Source organism: Astatotilapia calliptera, chromosome 19 (genome assembly GCF_964374335.1).
Source record: "Astatotilapia calliptera chromosome 19, fAstCal68.1, whole genome shotgun sequence".
Lineage (NCBI taxonomy): Eukaryota > Metazoa > Chordata > Actinopteri > Cichliformes > Cichlidae > Astatotilapia > Astatotilapia calliptera.
Genome location: NC_137440.1, coordinates 28,322,951 through 28,341,476, shown reverse-complemented (window position 1 = coordinate 28,341,476; position 18,526 = coordinate 28,322,951). Strand labels below are relative to the sequence as shown.

General features: G+C 41.6%; 3 protein-coding genes across 4 annotated transcripts; 1 reads left to right on the top strand and 2 right to left on the bottom strand.

Annotated features, from left to right (window-relative positions):
* The first annotated feature begins 877 nt into the window (after nucleotides 1-877).
* dnaaf2 (dynein axonemal assembly factor 2) lies at nucleotides 878-3,481 on the top strand. Its single transcript, XM_026152462.2, has 2 exons — nucleotides 878-2,870; nucleotides 2,961-3,481. Exons 1-2 carry the CDS (start codon nucleotides 1,110-1,112, stop codon nucleotides 3,339-3,341), a joined length of 2,142 nt encoding a protein of 713 aa, XP_026008247.1. The 5' UTR covers nucleotides 878-1,109; the 3' UTR covers nucleotides 3,342-3,481.
* lrr1 (leucine rich repeat protein 1) lies at nucleotides 3,479-8,584 on the bottom strand. The gene is made up of 5 exons (XM_026152463.2): nucleotides 8,056-8,584; nucleotides 6,567-6,665; nucleotides 5,119-5,371; nucleotides 4,431-4,905; nucleotides 3,479-4,330 (listed from the first exon to the last, which is right to left on the bottom strand). Exons 1-5 carry the CDS (start codon nucleotides 8,236-8,238, stop codon nucleotides 4,075-4,077), a joined length of 1,266 nt encoding a protein of 421 aa, XP_026008248.1. The 5' UTR covers nucleotides 8,239-8,584; the 3' UTR covers nucleotides 3,479-4,074.
* A 1,705-nt stretch (nucleotides 8,585-10,289) lies between these two features.
* On the bottom strand, nucleotides 10,290-15,323 carry LOC113012738 (transmembrane protein 151B). Of its 2 annotated transcripts, XM_080294075.1 has the most exons (3): nucleotides 15,065-15,190; nucleotides 12,789-12,840; nucleotides 10,290-12,615 (listed from the first exon to the last, which is right to left on the bottom strand). In XM_080294075.1, the coding sequence occupies exon 3, from the start codon at nucleotides 12,535-12,537 to the stop codon at nucleotides 11,014-11,016; it is 1,524 nt and encodes a 507-aa protein (XP_080150201.1). In that variant the 5' UTR covers nucleotides 12,538-12,615; nucleotides 12,789-12,840; nucleotides 15,065-15,190; the 3' UTR covers nucleotides 10,290-11,013. The 2 variants fall into 2 exon arrangements, with proteins under 2 accessions (XP_080150201.1, XP_026008834.1); XM_026153049.2 differs by lacking the exon at nucleotides 12,789-12,840 and having other exon boundaries at nucleotides 15,065-15,323.
* Between the last annotated feature and the right edge of the window lie 3,203 nt (nucleotides 15,324-18,526).

Sequence of the window (18,526 nt, the reverse complement as noted above, 5' to 3'; positions counted from 1 at the left end):
CAGAGTCACTCGCTTGCACACAATTTTGTTACAAACCTGGGTTTAAGAGATTTGGGAGTGAATTGGTAGTAATATCAGAAAACATATCTACCATCTCTGACTACCTTCTCTGTCTGATTTGGTGATGTGCAGTACGGGGACTCTACAGGGAGCGTGTGCTGTCTCCATCCATGTTCACCTTCTACACCTGAGCCTTCCAGTACAACTCCAAGTCGTGCCATGTACAGAAATACTCTTATACTTCCACATTGGTTGGATAGAGTGGTCTGGCAAGAATCATCAGCTTCTGAATGGAAATAACATCAGAGAGACGGTGCACATTTCAGCACAAGGACATCAGCACACTGGATGAGTACCAGGGTGTCTACATTGACAACAGGCTGAACTGAAAGAACAGCACAAAGGCTGTTATAAGAAGAGTAGTGTCCACATTGAGTTTCCTAAGGAAGCTGAGGTCCTTCAACATGTACACGTGAAGCAAAATGATGGGAAGGCAGTGCACTTTGCCATAGTTGGAACTTGTGGCATCAACAAACTGAATACACTGATTAAGACAGATATAGCGAGCCTTTGATACCGCATGCTGTCACATTGTGTAACACAGTAATAAAAAGATAATAAAATAATAATGATATTAATATTATTAGCACATTTCATCATGACTTCACCTGCTCTAACAAAATAATTTCCCAAACATGGGATTTAAAAGTGTCTCATATTCTCATTCATATTTCATTTTTTTGGTATTCATTCGTTAAATGACGACATTTATTATTGTTTATTATTGGATTTTAACCTTTAATCCGTAAAAAAAAAAAAAAGGGGGGGGGGGCCTATCAGTCGGTATTTTTGGTTGCGCCGTCCTGTCGTTGCTATAGTTACATCAACACAACTGTTGCTTCCGCTACACTGTCGCTGGACCGTCTATTATTGGACCTAAAGAAGAAAAATATATCGCGTATCTTTCACATTAGTAAGACCAGGTGATAAATGTGTTTTGAATTTCACCTCTTTATTTTATCCAAAGATTAAAAGTCACGGAAATTTGAGGCCATTTTCTGTCCTCCGAGCTACGTTCAGCTTAGCGCTTCTGTTCTCCCAGTGTCAGCATGGAGCTCGGGGAGAAGCTCAAAGAGCTCAACTTGACAGCGTATGAAGTCGACAGGTTTACGAAAGCTTTCAAAGACGAGAAATTCCGGGAAATGCTCCGGGATTACACCCAAGAAATATCAGACCCCGAGAACAGGAAAATGTACGAAGAAGGGATCAAAATCCTGGAGCAGGAGCGAGGCAACACCGTCGAGTTTATCCACCCGGAACCGTTTAGGGCCATCAAAACCAGCGTGGACGGCAAGCAGAAATGTTTCATCAACATTTGCGCCAGTGATAAAGTTGGGAAGCCTTCATCTAAGTGGGTTGTGTCGGAGAATGGCCGCAGAGGTCAGTGTTGGTCCTTGCCTCACAGTCTGCACCCTGGGAGGCAGGACACAGATCCTAAAGGTAACAAAATGATGATTTATGATGTTGTTTTCCACCCTGACACTACCCGCATGGCAAGCAAAAACAAGAGCTTTCTGGAAATGGTGGACAGTATAGCTATCCAGGGAATCCAGGGCACTTTTAAAGTGACTCTGGACAAAAAGAACATGAGAGAAATGAAAACAAAATACAAAGGCACCCCACAGCCCTGTGTTATAAGAAAAGCCATACCTGGATTCAAAGCCAAGGAGTCTTCAGACCCTCCAGACCCCCTTGCCTTTCCATACCCAGATGAAGAAAGACCGAGCACACAATCAAAGCCCACAGAGGCACCAAGAACAACAAAAAACAGTACTGATTCTAAACCTCAAAGCTTACTGAAAACCAGAGAGCCAACCAAGCCGAACTATACAGTAAAGTATCGATCACTTATTGATCTCCAGGACTTTAGATGCTCTAGAGACTCAGCCCAAAGCCCCAGGCCCAAAGAGATTGTGGTGACTGTTGATTTGCCTCTTCTAAAATCTGTCAAAGACACAAGCCTTGAAGTAAAAGAGAAGCAACTGCTGCTGGAGACCAAGAAACCAGCCTACAGATTGGAACTACATTTAGCCTACCCCGTGGATGAAGACAAAGGAGAGGCCAAGTTCAACAAACAGAGAGGACAGCTCATCGTCACCCTGCCTGTTCTTCCTCATAATTTGCCTCCTGATTTATTTGAAGGGCCAGCAATGGCCAACAATAAGAGTGCAAGTTGTGATGAGAGCGAGGAGGACAAAAGTGAGGTTGAAGAAGAAGACAAACAGAAAAACAGGGAAGGGGAGAAGAGGGAGCAGGAGCTACAGAAAGGGGCTGAATTAAAGGAAGAAAGACAAACTGAAAATCCCATGCAGGAGAAAGGGGGGGAAAATAGTGAAAAAGAGGAAGACGGAGTTCAAGAGAAAGGAGAACAAATTAGGGAAGAGGCGATCGGTGCAGATGAGGCAAAATGGAAGAAGGGCCAGGAACATGTGGAGGAGGAAACAGTAACTGAAGGTCACGAAGGCAGAAAAGCGCAGGAGGAGGACAAATTAAAAGAGGAGAAGCAATGGGCAAAACAAGGTAATCAGAATGAAGATGAGAAGTCAAGTGAAGGTGGATGCGACAGAGCAGCAGAGGATGATGATACTCTGTGTGAAGCTTTTGCCCTGAAAAGAGGCCCAGTGGCTGATGATGAGGGCCTTGTGATTGAAAATCAGCACATTTTAATCTCCACTGAACAATCCCATGGTGCAATAAGAGAGGAAGATGTAAATCTGGCCTCTAGTTTGGAGGAGGCATCCAAAATGAAACCTTCAGATATCCAAGAAAAGACTGAAAAGAAAAAAGCAAATGTAGCAGGAAAGGCGCAGGTGAGATCAATTGTAAAATTCAGTTTGTTGGTACAAGTTTCTACAAACTACTGATTTTTCTCTCCTCTTCTTTCATCAATTTTGTGCCAGATGGAACAAGATGCAGCATTTCAGAACCAGACATCCAGTGACGAAGCCAGAAAAACAGCTATGGATGAGTGCGACACTTCTGAGAGGGTTGTGAAGTCCAAGGATACGCATCCAACACGTAACGTGAAGACATCAAGTGGAGGAGAATCGGGCCAGCGGGTCACCTTCTGCTCTGAAGACGTCACTGTAGGCTCAGCAAAGCAGGAAATGGATGAAGATGACCTGCAGACGGAGCAAATCTCACCAGTCTTACAACGTAACAAGCCTCCACCTGTATTACTGAGGGAAATTGATAAGGATGGAAATGAGATAGTAATCAGTGATCATACATCATCAGCTGGGTTCACCTTCCTAAACACTCTAATGTACGAGCTGGACTGATGGTGCTGTGAAGGATGCAGAAACATTGCTCGTAATTTTTAAAAACCTGACGTTCCTTTTTTGCTGATTTCATGCAAACTTGTGACAAAAATGGGGAATAAATCATTTGGATCCAACAGAATAAAGTACTTAAGACATGACAATGAATACTTTTATTTAATCTTTCACATATGTAAAAATTGTGGGTCATTTGCACAGTAAAAAGCACCTCCCTTTGGTTGTTAGTCATTGACCCTGAGGCACTGTTTTCAGGAAATTTATCTAATCTTGTAATTCCCCTGTCTGATGGAAGTAGGTCAGTGGGTGAACCTGCAGTCTCTTTAAACACAAGGAAGGAAAAAAAAATACTGTTAAGAGACTTGCCAGCAACACAAGGTCTTGTGCTGCCTGCTATCATAACGTACAGTAAGTGCCACTCTGTTTCAGATGGAGCAAGAGGTAACATATTCATGCTTGTCTCAGAGCCCATTTTGATAAACGGAAACTGCCTCAGAACATAAATGTAAGCATATAACAAACAGCTTGAAGCTCTTTTTAAAAACACAACAAATTTAATATTGTCTTTTCACACAAAGGCAGCATAAGGAAACTACGGCAAAGCCATTTACCACTGCAGCTTCCTCTTCACGTACTCTTAGACTGTATCCCACAATGCTACCTACTGCAGCGCACACATGCGCGTGCACAGAGGTTTCTAGGCGGCAATGTTTTTCGATCAAATAGGTCTCCGTCCTCATCTGGTTCCTCTCTGGAGGGAGTTGTCTAAGAATTCGGAGTAGCAGGAAAGCGAGCAGAAGTGCTGCTCCACCGGTGCGTCTGTGCCTCCCATGTCATCCACCAGCACAACTGTGTGAGAGACTTGGTGGAGGTTCATGCTCACTGCAGTCTTGATGTAGAAACTGATGCAGATGCAACCGCAGTAACAGGTCTTGGCTATTTTGAGGTCCCGACACAAGTGAGCAGGGATAAGGTGAGGTCCATATGGGATTCTGTAAAGTGACAGAAAGAATAAAGGATTAATGAGTTTTATACTTGCTAGAGAACCACAGTGAGGTCTAAACTGGATGCAGAGCAGCATGTAAATCTAACCTGAGATTGGCCACGGCTCTGGAGGCCAACTCCTGAAGTGGAAGTGGGAATGTAAGCTGCATTTTGTGGTCCAGAGGGTTGGGCTGGATGAATGGATTTCCGAACAAGTCCAGGTTCTCTAGACTCAGCTTGCGGAAGTCACCGGGCAGTACAGTCAGCTGGTTGTGTGCCGCGGACAGGAACCTCAGCTTCGAGAGTCGGCCGATGTGGAACGGCAAACACAGGAGTGCGTTATCGTCCAGTTTAAGGTTCACGAGTTCTCTGAGCTGGCAGAACTGAGCAGGGAGCGTCTGTAAGCGATTCTGGCTGAGGTCCAGGTGTTGGAGGGTCCGCTGGAGGGTGGACAGACAGAGTGCCTCGCTGAAGGCTTCCAGGTGGTTATTGTGAAGGATGAGTTCGGAAAGACAGCTGAGGTCACCGATGGTGGCAGGAAGTTTCTTGATATGGTTGTTACTGAGGTCTAGCTTGCGCAGAGCTGAAAAAAATCAAACAGAAACACCTCAGCTTAGAGAGCAGAGTCTACTCTGACACACAAATTTTCACTTTTTAGGAGTCTGGGGTCTTGAAATGGCTTTTTCCCCATGTGTGACTTGGAGCTACACCCAACTATTTATTATTGGATTTGCATAGACAAGGAGACATGGTACCTTTAACCAACTTGACTCACTTATTTTATTTATCAATTTACCTTTGAGTGAAAGCATTCGCATGTCCACGCGTGACAGTTTGCAGTACGACACCTGCAGCTGCTCCAGGGAGTGAGGGAAGTTGGAGGTGAGTGGGTAATCCTTCTTGGAGACGATAGCGAGCTTCTTCTTGGGCTGCTCTACGTCTCTGGCGCGAACAGGAGTCAGTGTGGACAGAGGAAGGCTGCTCGTGTCACTCCCTCTGTCTGCCAGACGAGCCGCCGAGAGAAAGTTCTTCAAGCTGTTGGAGTCGGCCTAGAGATAGATAAATACAGTTACTCTGGATCAGTGGATTAACAGGAAACAGCAGTTTCACGGCTCCTCAAAGGTCGCTGTGGTGCATGACTAGATTCACTGAAATATCTAACCCAGATTCCCTGACCTAGAATGCTCTGACATACTTCTTTTGAATGAACAGGATGGACTATATGCAGCTGGGAGTGAGAGATTGTCGGTTGGATAGAAAATAGAGGAGTTGGAGACAGGTTTGTGCACCTGTACAGTGCACTGACAGGTAATTTAATCCATTTACTGTAGGAGAAGTAGAATGTTTACAAAACTGTGGCCAAGCAGGTTAACCGAGGTTTGGTTTACACATTTCTCCATGTTTACCTGCTCAATTTAAAAGCCTGTGAGAAGCTGTGTGCTTTCTAAGAGTGTGACGCGTTAAACACCTCGGAGGGCTGTGCAACATAAGAAAAACAAACAATAAGTCATCTAAGCTCTCTGCTATGGCATGAACTGGGGTTGAAACTGACGTGTGTATGTGTGTGTGTGTGTGTGTGTGTCTGTGGTTGACAAATGAGTCAGAGAACATAAAGTTCTTTTTCCAGGACAGACAAAGAGAACAACCATTCCAAGGGCCAGCACTACAATGCAAAATTAGACTCTTAGCAAGGTACTTAGTGAGCGGGGAGGGGGCTTTAATACAGTGACATGATCCTATGACAGGGAAGTAAGCTAAGCCTACTTGCTGGCTTGAATTCTGTGTTTATATTCATTCTTCAGTGTTCTCAGAAATCTGAACACCAACTAAAAGAATAAGGCTAAGACTATTCCAGGCACATCCAACAACAGCCTGTTAATCAAACAAAGTGTCTTCTGTCCTCTGAGTTTTCCTATTACACAGACTCAAACAAGACTGCTTAGGCGGCTGAAGCAGGTTTTGTGTATTTTTCTAATATTACAGTTTAAACATCCTCATAAAATACATCACTCTGCTGTGAGAAATGTAAAAACAATGTAAAAATTACATGTTACAGTCAAACTTTTATTAACTAGCTGACTAAAAGCTCAATAAACAACCATGTAACAGTGGAATTGGACAGTTAGTTAATGCAAAACAATTTGTTTCACTCTTGTAATGTACATACATCTTCTAATTTAATTCAGGGTCTTCAGTTGTATACTCCTTACTAAGACTGCAGTCACGGTGTGCTCTATGTCATACCTTGCTCAAGCAAATGTCAACAGCAGGTTCCTTTAATCTCACAGTGGCCTTGCCTTCCTCCACAAACCAAGTGAAGAACTTCTCTATGTTGCCTTTTAGCTAGAAGAGAAATAAATGGTCAAATTTCAGCGGTGGGAAAAAACATTACACAACTTCAGGGCGGTGGTGCATCAAGCAAGTTAAGACTGGAATACTGAATTTCAACATTCAACAGCTAGGTGACAACAGCTGCAAACGTTTACATCAGAGGCTGACAAAATGAAAACAATATGACGAGGGTTTCCAGTTTAGGTCACTATTGGAAAAATAATGAATATTTTAAAAGGCAGATCTGATTAACTCCAGCAGTACTTTCCAGTGAGATTTTCCTGATGTTTGTTCTTTAGGTAAATTTGGGATTTTTTTTTTCTTTTTCTTAAATATCATTTAGTGTGTGTGCACAGGAACTAGTGAATTTCTATTTGAAAAATGATCCAATCTTTAACTCACTATGAAAACTGGTCATAGATCAATAAACTAAATGATTAATATATTAGCTGCTGGAGCTTGAAAATGAAAAGAAAAGGTCTGTGTGTTCTCACTGACCAATAAACAGCACAGGCAGTGGTTTTCTGGTATTAAAACTGTCTTAAATGACTTGTTAGGGTGTAATCTGTCAAACACATCTAAAACATATCTCTCATTAATGATATAAATACACTTTGAGTCAAAAATTATGTCATATGTTTTTGGCAAAGTGGCTTTTCTATATCTTTCATTTATCCAGGTAAAAAGTGTCACTGACATTAAAAATGCCTTTTACCAAAACAGGTCTAAACAAGAGGAGAGCAGAAATTGTAACAAATATAACATACTAGTTCTATAAAGATATCGTAGGTGGCCACTATAATACAGAACAGAGTCATAAAGAGAGCAGCAAAACAGGTAATTTCTCTATTTTATATATACCCCCTTACTAAATCCAGTTGACTATAGTCTACTCATCAACTTAAGGAAAGATATTAGATTTTAAAAACACATAAACATCAGCGATCACTTTTTGGCACAACACCGTAACATTTCAAGTATATTTTACTTTATTAAATATTCTAAACAATGCTGAGTCGCCGGATCAACTGATAGTTTTCACGATTTAGTAAGTTATTAACTTTTTAGAGCCGTGCCGTTGGGTTTCATTATATATTTATTTACTTTTCCCCCTGAGTGTCTGAAAAGCAAGGCATGATGGGATAGCGTCACTTCACTTCTCATGCCATCCATGACATAACAAACAGACGCCAGAAGAACTAAATTACACGTTTCTGGTCTTAAAATGTACTTTGAAAAATTGAGTAAATTAAATAAAATAATTAGCTTTAATCATCTTGTAATTTGCTTACTTTAGGGACCAAATAAAAACAGACGCACCACACCCAGAGATAAACATTAGCTCCAGACTGAACAGATAGTACTTGCTGTACAATAGCTTTTAAAGTAAGGAGTAAAATACCTTGTACTTTGATCCGGCTCTGTCTTTGGCTGTGCAGATCATCAAGTAGATGTTGCTGCGCTGAGTCGTCTTGTCCAAATGCTTTCCAATAGAGAGCACTGCTCTCGTCCCTTTGCCTCGACTTTTCATCCCAAACGTCGGCAGCATCCGATTCACCACCTCGACATCACACTGGAGCTTCATCGCAATCTCTTAAGTAACAGACTTAAGTCCGGCCTAACGCCGCGTCACAGTGAGCAAATGCTTGAAAAGCATACCAGGTGGAAAACTTCCGTGAGAAAGTTAGGCTAGCTCGAAGCGTTTGTGGTTAGGCTGGCGACACATCCGTGCTCGTTATGGATGTCAACAACAGACCAGCCTTTTTCACAGCATTTAAACCGCTGACGAAAAAATGAGCCGGCATCTACCGCGGGGATAGTCACTTGGGTTTTCCTCGCATTAATTTGACTAAGCTACAGAGCTCAGTGAACGTTCTCGGCTGTCAGTTGGTTTGTTAGCTGCCCTTAGCACAAACCTCGCGTGTATAGGGAAGTGACGTCAGGGAGGCGCGAGACCAAGCCCGCGATAAACATGTACACATACCGACCACTTCATTAGGTACTCCAGTTTGACTTAAGAAGTGCTTTAATTCTTATTTTTTTAGTGTTTTGTACAACAAATTCCTACCCTATGATCAGAATATAAAAGTAAAAATTAAGGCCATCCAAAGTTTTTTCTAATCTTCCAATATGAGTTATTATACTTTTATATTATCTTACTAGTTTTTATTTTGTTTTGACTTTTTGTTTGGGAGTTTGTAGTTTTTATTGTTTGAAAATGTTTAGTTTTACTTGGGTTTTACAAATATTTTATACTTTGATATGAATACTTATTATTTTTACAGATTTGGTATTAATGCCCATATTTATTTATTGTATTACTCCGGCCAAAGTATAACGCAAAATTCCTATAATTTCTAGCGCCTGACTGGTACAGGATCTTTAAGACTAGCTGATATTTTCGGGATTTTAAAAAGCGATCCGCCAGTGTTTAGACACACTAAACATAAACAGATTACTCATGAGTCCTCAATAAGATCATATAAAAGTGAATTTAAAAATGGTTTTATTGTCACAACAAATCACTGGTTACTTCAGCTTATGTGTTCCTTCCTCCAGTTGTGTGAGTGGCCACTAGTGGACAAACTATGCAACATCAATACTAATAACATATTTATTTGGCCCTTATAAATACTGATACAGATATATCGGCAAATAACTAATATCAGCCTCTCAGATGATAATAATTTTAACAAAGATCTCTCTATAACACATATAGGTTATTTTATATAGCCTACTAATGACTTTTTGCAAATTATGTAAATGCCTGACATAAAATAAAATGAAATAAAATATTAAGTGGCCTTGTGTTTTTCAAACTACAATTTGTAGTGTGCAAATTTAGAATGGTTTTACATTAAAATTGTAAATTTGTTTATAAACATTAATCTGGTTAATATTAATTGAATAATATTGATGTGTAACAATCTTCAAAATAGAAAATCTCCTCTGAAAATAAGTGGAAAACGGAGTATTACCAACGGTGCTTTGTAGTAGGCAGATGAAAGAAAAAAATTGTTCATTCGATAACAAGAATGTCACTATTTAAACATTTTCTTTTTTGGGGGGGGGGGGGGGGGGGGAAATCCACCAATTGTTACAATAAGTTGCATGAGTTGAATGAGATAAAAGGATTGATAACTTCCAGTTTAAAAGGATCAAATCTTTCTCCTCAGTTAAAGATCTTAGTCTTAGAACCCCAAATTTTACTAGAAATTCTTCTAGAAAAACATTTTGAAGTCTCTAACAATGCGCAGTTACTTACTATGCTAATAAGACTGGGTGAATTTAAAGTAGAGTGAATCAAAAACTTAGCTTGCTATTCAGAAAATGAACTCTCCAGTCTAAAAGGCATGCTGAATTTATTTTTGTATCAATATATGCTTCATTTGTACCACTCGTCCCTCTGGTGTTATTTGAAGTGAAGTCCCAACTCTATCTTTAGAGTTTGTGCCCTTGCAGTTAAGGACAGGAGACGTAACAGTGAGCTGTGAGTCTGAGAGTGTGTGACATTGTCGCTTTGGATCAATGTGATCAGAGAAAAAAAAAAAACAACTTAACTCAGATCTTGTTTCCTTGTTTTGTCTCCTTTCTTTCTCATCTTGTGCTTTGAGGGCCCCACAGACACACATGTTATAATATTTGTTACAGTTTATTAAAAAGTCATTTTATTAGTGATAACATTCATTGGGATTTTAGACATTTTGACACCTTTATTGTTTTCACTTAGACATTCACATCACGGTCTTCAGTTCACATGTTCCACATAGTTTTTTTTCTAGGTCTCAATAAAAAATAACATTAAAAAAAGTCTTTGGCTTCAACCTGGCATGTCTTAATTTTTCAAATGGTCTGCAACAACATGCAACTTTTTAAATTTTACCTCTTTTTCTTACATGTGCCTCTGAATGGATCAACGCTCTGTAACCATAAAGGTACCTCACCCACCCACCCACCCACACACACACACACACACACACACACACACACACACACACACACACACACACACACACACACACACACACACACACACACACACACACACACACACACACACACACACACACACACAGAAAATATTTCTGCAAATGACAGATGATGAAATTAGCAGGATGCGCAGATCATGCAGCAAAGACATGAAAATTCCAAGATAAGACTCCCTGGTGTAGCAACAGGATGTGGATGAAGTTCAGTGCTATCGCTATCTGTAACTTTTTTCAAAATAAATAAATTAACACTCTTGGTTTCCTTTTGTTTTAATTTCTTTTTACTGTGAAACTTGCTAAAAGTGCATATTTGATCCACATAGCAATGAACCCCACCATACCCTCCATCATATCTGATATTAACCACTGTCTCACAAGGCCGTCTCCACACAGGATGACCCCCTCCGTACATAGTAGCGCCTCACTTCCCTCCCGCCTTCGCTGCCCTCGGACCGGTGCACAATGAGAACAGGAAAGAAGTGTGCGTCTCTGTACGTTGGTGGACTGTTGCTGAGCGCCAGCTGGCTGGAGTCCGACCGGCAGCACTGCTCGTCCGCGCAGCAGGGCTCCGTCAGATTGCTGCTGCGACTCCCTCGATGGGAGCCGTACATGCGGCAGAGGGAAAAGCGAGAAGTGTCCAAGGAGAGGTGCGAGTGGAACAGCGCTCCGCGGCAGGACAGGATGGAGGAGCAGCTGGAGCTGGTGATCGTCCTCCTCCTGCCTCCTCCAGCTCCTTGTCCGCTCAGCTCGCTGCACTGCTCGCAGTCGTCCTGGCTTTGGAGCGCTCCGTAGCTCTCAGCAGTCTGGCTGCTGTCCAGTAGAAGGCAGTTAGAGGAAGACGTGTCTTGTAATGAATTAGAAGCCCCTGTCCTCATGTTTAACAGCATCGCCTCAGAGTAGCTGGGAATCACCTGGCGATTGCAGCGTATGTGCCACTCCATCTCAGTGCTGTCCAGCGTGTCAACTCTGGGAATAACGCAACCAATATTTCTCCCCACAGGCCTGTCTTCATCTAGAGGGGAGGGGCTGCTGTGGGTGTACTCCAACCCAAACAGTTTCTCGATGCGGTAGTGCACGTAAGCAGTGCGGTACTCCGTGAGCACTCTTAGAGGCCAGGAAAGCATGAGCAGAGCTGCCAGCCAGAAGGCAACCTGGGAAGTGTACCAAGGCATGCTGTCTGGGTCTACATAGGCTAAGAGGTTTTCTCTGAAGTCCACATTCTTCAGCTGCATCCCCTCCCGAGCCTCCATGTAATCATCCAAACCTTCGATTTCAGAGAAGAACCTGGCTCTCTGGCTGAGGTAATCATTTTCTGGGCCCGCCTCGGTGAAGCTGAAACACTTGGTGAAGCGCAGGCGAATGGCTGGATGCCTCTCCAGGCCTCTAAGGTCACGTGATACATCCTTCATGCCACAGTGGCTGTAGTCAAACTCGCCCTCGGCCACGTGAGTGTTGACTCGCTCGTGGTACACCTGCGTGGTGGTGTACGCATCCCCGTTACGATACCGGGTCACCTGTCGTGTCCGCCGGACAAAATGGTAACTGATGGCTTTCCACCATATGCAAGGCTGGGCCCGCTGCATCCGAAGCACCCGCTCGTACACGCTGTCCACGTCTGCCTTGCACTGCAGCTCGCTCCTGGCCCTGCAGTGCCAGCACTCCACAATATACAGCACGTAGAGCATGAGCAGGAAGGCCAGGGGGATGTAGATGAGGCCGTCCGAGCAGGGGCTGTCGTGGTAGATCATAGCGTGTCCTCCGATGCCCACCCCAGAGGCGCCCCGCAGGGAGGAGGTAAAGGAGGATGTTAAAGAGGAGGTGAGGGCAGAGTTGAAGCTTATCTTGGTGACCCGGGTCAGCTTACACCAGGCCACTGCACCCAGGCAGCTGTACATGAGCAGGGAGAGCACCAGGCAGCGCCAGTGGGACTCCCGACAGACGCAAGCACCCAGGGACTGCTTGACTGGACGCTGCTGCAGAGAGAAAGAGAGAGCGAGGGAAAGGGATGGAAAAGAAATGAAGGGGAGAGTAATGAAAAAACACACTTAAAGCAATGAACCCGCTAAACATGGCAGCGATTTTAAGGCTCGCAGCAGAAATGCAAATGAAAGTGGTTAAGCTATAAATCGAAGCGCTTTTTCCCTACCTAAGCACAGAGAAAATCACACTGAAGGAAGAACACTGGGATTCAGCAGGGACTGTAATGTAAGTAAAACATGTACAAGTGAGTTAACCGGATCATATGCAATACCATATCAAAAACAAGAGCAATTATGAGAGCAATTAAGCAGATCAAGGGAACTTTTTTCTTGATCCTACACCGGTTACTGTGGAGGACTACCTTCTGTAGATTGTTCCTGGATAATAGCGGCTGCTTATTAAAGAGTCTTATTTTCTAATTCTCTTCTGAGTCTGGAGACAAACGTTTGTGCCTGCGGGCGCACAGAGACAGCCGCTTAACAGCAGCATACAGAGAACAATGGTGTACATGACTATGATAGAATCTGATAAAAATGTAAATAACAACGGCAGACAGCATCTGATCTTTTTAGGTAAGGTCAGGTGTATTCGTAAAAATCAGATCACCATAATAAAGGTAAAAAATAAAGTGGCAGAAATCAAGTATTGCATGATGTTGAGAGAGAAACAAGATTTATTCCTGAAAGAAAGACTCTTAATGGAAGTGTCGGCATGGATACAAGCTTTTTTCATGCTATTTTGCAAAACAAAGTTCCACCAGTTATCAATAATGGAAGCAGTTTGTTTGTTCCATCTCCAAACAACACATTTTAGTTGCATTAACAGCTAAATTACAGCTAAAGTAAATAGAGGTCGACTGTAACTGAACACAGTGGGTTCACAGTGGCTCATAGCTCTGTCTCCTCACACAAAGAAGGTCCTGGCTTCACATGCACCAGCTGGGTGAGGCTGCATGGAGCTGTATGTTCTCCGTGTACTCTGACTTCCTCCAGAAACCTGCATGTTAGGTTAATGGGTGATTCTAAACTTGCCGTAGGTGTCTGCTTGTCCAGGTTGCAGGCCTCATTTTGCCCCATAACAGCTGAGACAGACTCCATCCTCCGCAACCTCTGAATAGGATAAGCAGTTAAGAAAATTTATAGATGGACCACAGTTAATTTCAGTTATGAAGCACCAGTACTTCTCTTGAACATGTCCATTTTATTCTACTTGCAGTTGGCCTATACTGTTCTTAGTAAAGAATAAAATATATCTCAAAGCTTTTAGCTACCCAAAGAAATAGTAGGGTAAAAGTATCTTTTTTTCCACTTTTTTTTCACTCTCCCTTGAGTACATGTCCTGAAAGCTTCTCTTGTTACCACTTTGTCACAAACCCATCCATCACTCTGCGGAGCACTGGGAGGTTTGGAGCGGAGCGCCCAAACAGAAACATAAAGTGCTCCCATTTGCAAAACTGAGCAGCGGTCAAACAGTCCTATTCAGCAAACACACTGGCTGAATGCTATTTCATCAGTAACACTAACAGTCAAAACTTCCAGAGTGCATAAAGAGAACCTTAGCTCAGACTATTTACTGAAATTAAATTGACTGCATTTTGTCAAGCAATTATCTGAGATTCCTGATTTCAAATGCTTAAATTTGTTTTTGTCTCGTGGTGATATTCCTCCACATTGACTACCTCTGGTGTTTTATGGAGTGAAAGGATTTATCCTGACAGCCAGCCATTCATTACTGCACTGCCACAGGGGTGGAGATGCCTTACACTGTCGGTTCCACCTGAGTTATTTGTGGAGCAAATGAGGGATTCGGTTCTTGTGAACCAGAGAGGGCGGACTTTGAAGCGGCCCAAGCCTTGTGACTGCAGACATCATAGGTGCGACATCTGAAAAAGGTTACCCTTTAATAAAAAAGAAAAGCTGACTCATATATGCTAGATCCTTGGTCATGAAGACAGTTTACAGGAAGCTGAACTCAGGAAATGTAAGGGGAAAATAGGCACAAGTTGTTTGCAACCACAGAAATGTGGTCAGAGTCATCCCCCTGCAGACAGAAGCACAGTAATTACGCGATGACAGTAAACACCAAGGGCGTGGAGGAACTAATGCAGACACATGCATGTAAACTTGTGTTGTGCAAGACTATAATCTGTGCTTTTGTCGTTACAGTACTTTTCCACATCACTCGAGTGTGCTGCCACTATGTCAAATTAACTATTGTGACATTTCAAGAAGCAATGATGCTGTTTGGCTGCAGGTGAAAGTGATGGCACAGAGATGACTGCACGGGGCACCAAAAAGGCAGTAATGAAACAAAACCGCATGTTTTGTGTGGCTTTTCCTCCTACATTTGAACAATGAATATATGGCTCTTTATTACCTACTACTTACTTTTCTGGAAGTTATCAGAGAAGAAAAAATAATGACTACATCTGTCTGCTCTTACCTCCTCCGGGACATCACTCTCAGCCGGTGAGTCCTCCTCCTCCTCTTCTCCATCAACATCATTGAGACCGCTGGCCGCCGCGTCCTCCGCAGAGTCCTGATCGGATGAGAGCATGCTGCACTTTTTCGCATGTCCGAGAGAAACTGGAAGCTCACTCCTTTTTATTCACTTGCTTCGCTCCTAATAGCGCTCCGTTCGCTCCCCCCTTTGGTGGCCCCCTCAGCCCCGAGGCGTCTGGGCCGGAGCCAGCAGGCTGCTGCTGCTGATGTTGCTGCTGTGCGGAGCGGGAGTCCCGCGCTGCTCCCGGAGGAGGGGGGCGGGGTTCAGGGAGTTCACCGCAGCAGAGACAGCAGAGGTTAACCATGATGCAGTCAGTGTACTAAGTCAGTAGCTGAAGTTACCTGAGAAAGACCATAAAAAAGGGGCATCGCTGCATTTGTTAACGCAGGCACTAAGTGGATCCGAAACGCTGGTATGAAATGTTTTACGACGACAAAGAAGACCGCACTCACTTCCGGTTAGGATCAAACGGCATCCTTCACAATAAAAATGCATTCTTTTTTTTTTTTTTAATTGATTTAGAATAGATTTGTCAAAATATATACGTTAAATTGTTATTATTTAATCATTATATTTGAGGACAAAAGAATCTTCTAGAAATTATGAAATTTAAGTCAGTCAAGTTATAATGTTTTTATAACTAGTTACATTTTAACCAAACAACAAATACAGCCTTACAATAAGGCTAGGTTTTCTAATATGTTAGGCTATGTCTTTGTTTTTGACACATATATTTTACTTGTGTGTTTTGTTTTGCTCTGGTCGCTTTTTTTTTTTTTTTTTTTTTTAACTTGGGTTAAGTTTGAGTACCATGTGTTTTTTTTATGTTATGATTGTGGATGGTGAATGGTTATCTGTCTCTCTGTGCTAACCCCGCCACCAATATAGCTCATTTTATTGTTTTTGTTTGTTTTTATTCCATATTTATTCCATTAATTCGATCGATCTACGGTTTTATCTTTTTTGGTTTGACCAACTTATAAAGCACTTTGCTCAACCTTGTTGCATTCAAATGTGCTATAGAAATAAAATTGACATTAAAGTCTGACATTTGCATGTCCACTAATATATGTCATATCATTTTTCAGTGATATTTATATTGGTAAGCAGTGTTGGGCAAGTTACTTTGAAAAAGTAATTAATTATAGTTACTAATTATTTCTTCAAAAAAGTAACTGAGTTGGTAACTGAGTTACAATATTCTAAAAGTAATGAATTACTTATAAAGTAACTATTGCGTTACTTTTAAAAAAAAATTAACCCTCTGGGGTCCAGGGTATAATTGGTCATTTTTCATTACATTTGATGTTTCCTCTACATTTCACCGTTAAAAACTATTTACTTTGCCTTGTTTGGTATCATTGTTTTCAGCACAACCTCACGTGTTTGAATTTACAGTTATGTTTTCATTTTGACATACTGTATTAATAAAATTGATCCAAAATCAGACAAAAAACATAAATCCCAAGTAGAAAAGTTTTTTGTAACAACCACAAACATGTTTATTTAATCATATTTCATAACTTTAATATAAATTGCCAATTTTAAAATCATATGCACAAGTTTCGCAGACAAAGTTATTTGCAGCCATTTACCTTTTACCCTTTTTTAAATAACCATTTCAAACTATTTACAGAACAATCAGCTGTTCTGCATTCAATAAGATGCCACACAAATTATTTGTGCCACTCCGAAAAAATAATTTCTGTCCACTATAAAGGAGAACATCACAGCCTGATACCTGCAGACAGCAGTCACCTCATTGTTATGACACACACACACACAACACTACGCACTAACTAACTACACGAGACAACACATTAACTACACACTCCAAACATGTTAAGCGTCACAAACCTCTCACATCTCAAAACTCGCTCTCTTTCTCTTTTTCTGCTCTCTCTCTCTCTCATCACTCCTAAAACTTCCCCCTCTTCCTAAACAACCAAATGTCAGGTTGCCCTATCAGTTTTTGATTGGTGGACATTGTGAATTTTTCCACCAACACCAAAGGGGTGGGTTTTTGTTTTCTTTTTTTGGTCATAAGCAGAGTGCTTGCTAGCGCTGTCCTTAGACAGTAAACTTGACAAAACTATTGAGGAAAAAACGCCATGTATATATTGTTTATCATGACTCTGGTTTTACGTGGCCTATCAACACAATTTAAAAATTCAAAATTTAAAAATATCACCTTGTTGCTTTGTCATCTTGAAGTGGTCATGTGATTGGCTTACCGACTACGACTACTTTATTCTTCCTCAGTTAAACAGCAGCACTCATGCGATTCTTTTGCCCCCTTAGCTCCAGGTGTTGTGCAAAAAAGTGATCGTTGGGCAGAAAGTGATTGCCACCCGCAGGAGCACGCGCAGCTACTTAAAGCTGTAGCGTCCAGTAGAGCTGGGCGATATGAGATTTTTTCATATCACGATATGTTTTTTTTTTCATTTCAGGCGATAACGATATCTATCACGATATAAGCCAAATAACTATATTTGTAAGATTTAAATGTGCCGTTGCTCACAAGTAAAATGTGAAATAATCAGCAGCTTGTTTTTATTTAAATATTTATTTCTCATAATAAGTTCAACAGGGTAGATGTACTTAAGGAACATGAGACTTTTTCAGATAAATAAAGGCAAATATTGCAAACTACACAAAAGGCAGCCGCTAAAGCGTTTAAGTTTCAAAATAGAACAAACGAAACAGACTAAATTGTCAATTCCACTTAGAAACAAAATATTAATTCTAAAAATAAATCTTAGTTTGTTTTACAGAAGAACAGACAAAACTGACTAACTTTTGTCAATATCAAATAAACTGAGAACTAAAAGGAAATTCTCAATCTCTCCTTGTTGTATAGCTGAGCTTTTCAAACAGTTTTAACAGTTACTTTAGTCTGACAAAAGCCGAATGACGAATTAGCGCTTCCAGTCAGAGACTGAGGCTACGTCCACACGTACACGGGTATTTTTGAAAACGGAGATTTTCCGTTTTCGTTTTAAAAAAATAATCCCGTCCACACATAAAGGGAGAAATGAAGGAAAACGCTGCTATGAACATGCCAAAGCAGCAGGTGGCGCTGGATTCCTAACCGTGCAGAAATGTTGGCCAATCAGAAGTCTAGAAGCCTCGGTGGGAAAAAGTAAACAAAGCTGGGGCATAGAAGCAGAACAGAGTCGTATGTGTGGAGGGACAGTAACTGTGTGTATATGTAAGCATTTAAACACTGCAGAGAGTAGAATTAACAGTAACAGTATTGTAGAAATTCATTTCACCGAAACAATAACGTGGCGCGCAGTGTGACGCATGCACCAGTTTATTGTATTTCCAGACTTGCTTTCGGCACAATTTACAGTGCGTGCTACTCTGTTTTTTGTCAGACTTGAAATAGTCGAAATACCT

What these genes read in the sequence shown, in the direction of transcription:
- dnaaf2 (XM_026152462.2), top strand. Translation starts at nt 1,110, where the DNA reads ATGGAGCTCGGGGAGAAGCTCAAAGAGCTCAACTTGACAGCGTATGAA. An exon ending in ATGTAGCAGGAAAGGCGCAG is followed by an intron (nt 2,871 to 2,960) that starts GTGAGATCAATT and finishes ATTTTGTGCCAG; the next exon opens with ATGGAACAAGATGCAGCATT.
- lrr1 (XM_026152463.2), bottom strand. Translation starts at nt 8,238, where the DNA reads ATGAAGCTCCAGTGTGATGTCGAGGTGGTGAATCGGATGCTGCCGACG. An exon ending in GCGAATGCTTTCACTCAAAG is followed by an intron (nt 4,906 to 5,118) that starts GTAAATTGATAA and finishes GATTTTTTTCAG; the next exon opens with CTCTGCGCAAGCTAGACCTC. An exon ending in AGAGCCGTGGCCAATCTCAG is followed by an intron (nt 4,331 to 4,430) that starts GTTAGATTTACA and finishes GTCACTTTACAG; the next exon opens with AATCCCATATGGACCTCACC.
- LOC113012738 (XM_026153049.2), bottom strand. Translation starts at nt 15,178, where the DNA reads ATGCTCTCATCCGATCAGGACTCTGCGGAGGACGCGGCGGCCAGCGGT. An exon ending in AGAGTGATGTCCCGGAGGAG is followed by an intron (nt 12,616 to 15,064) that starts GTAAGAGCAGAC and finishes TTCTCTCTGCAG; the next exon opens with CAGCGTCCAGTCAAGCAGTC.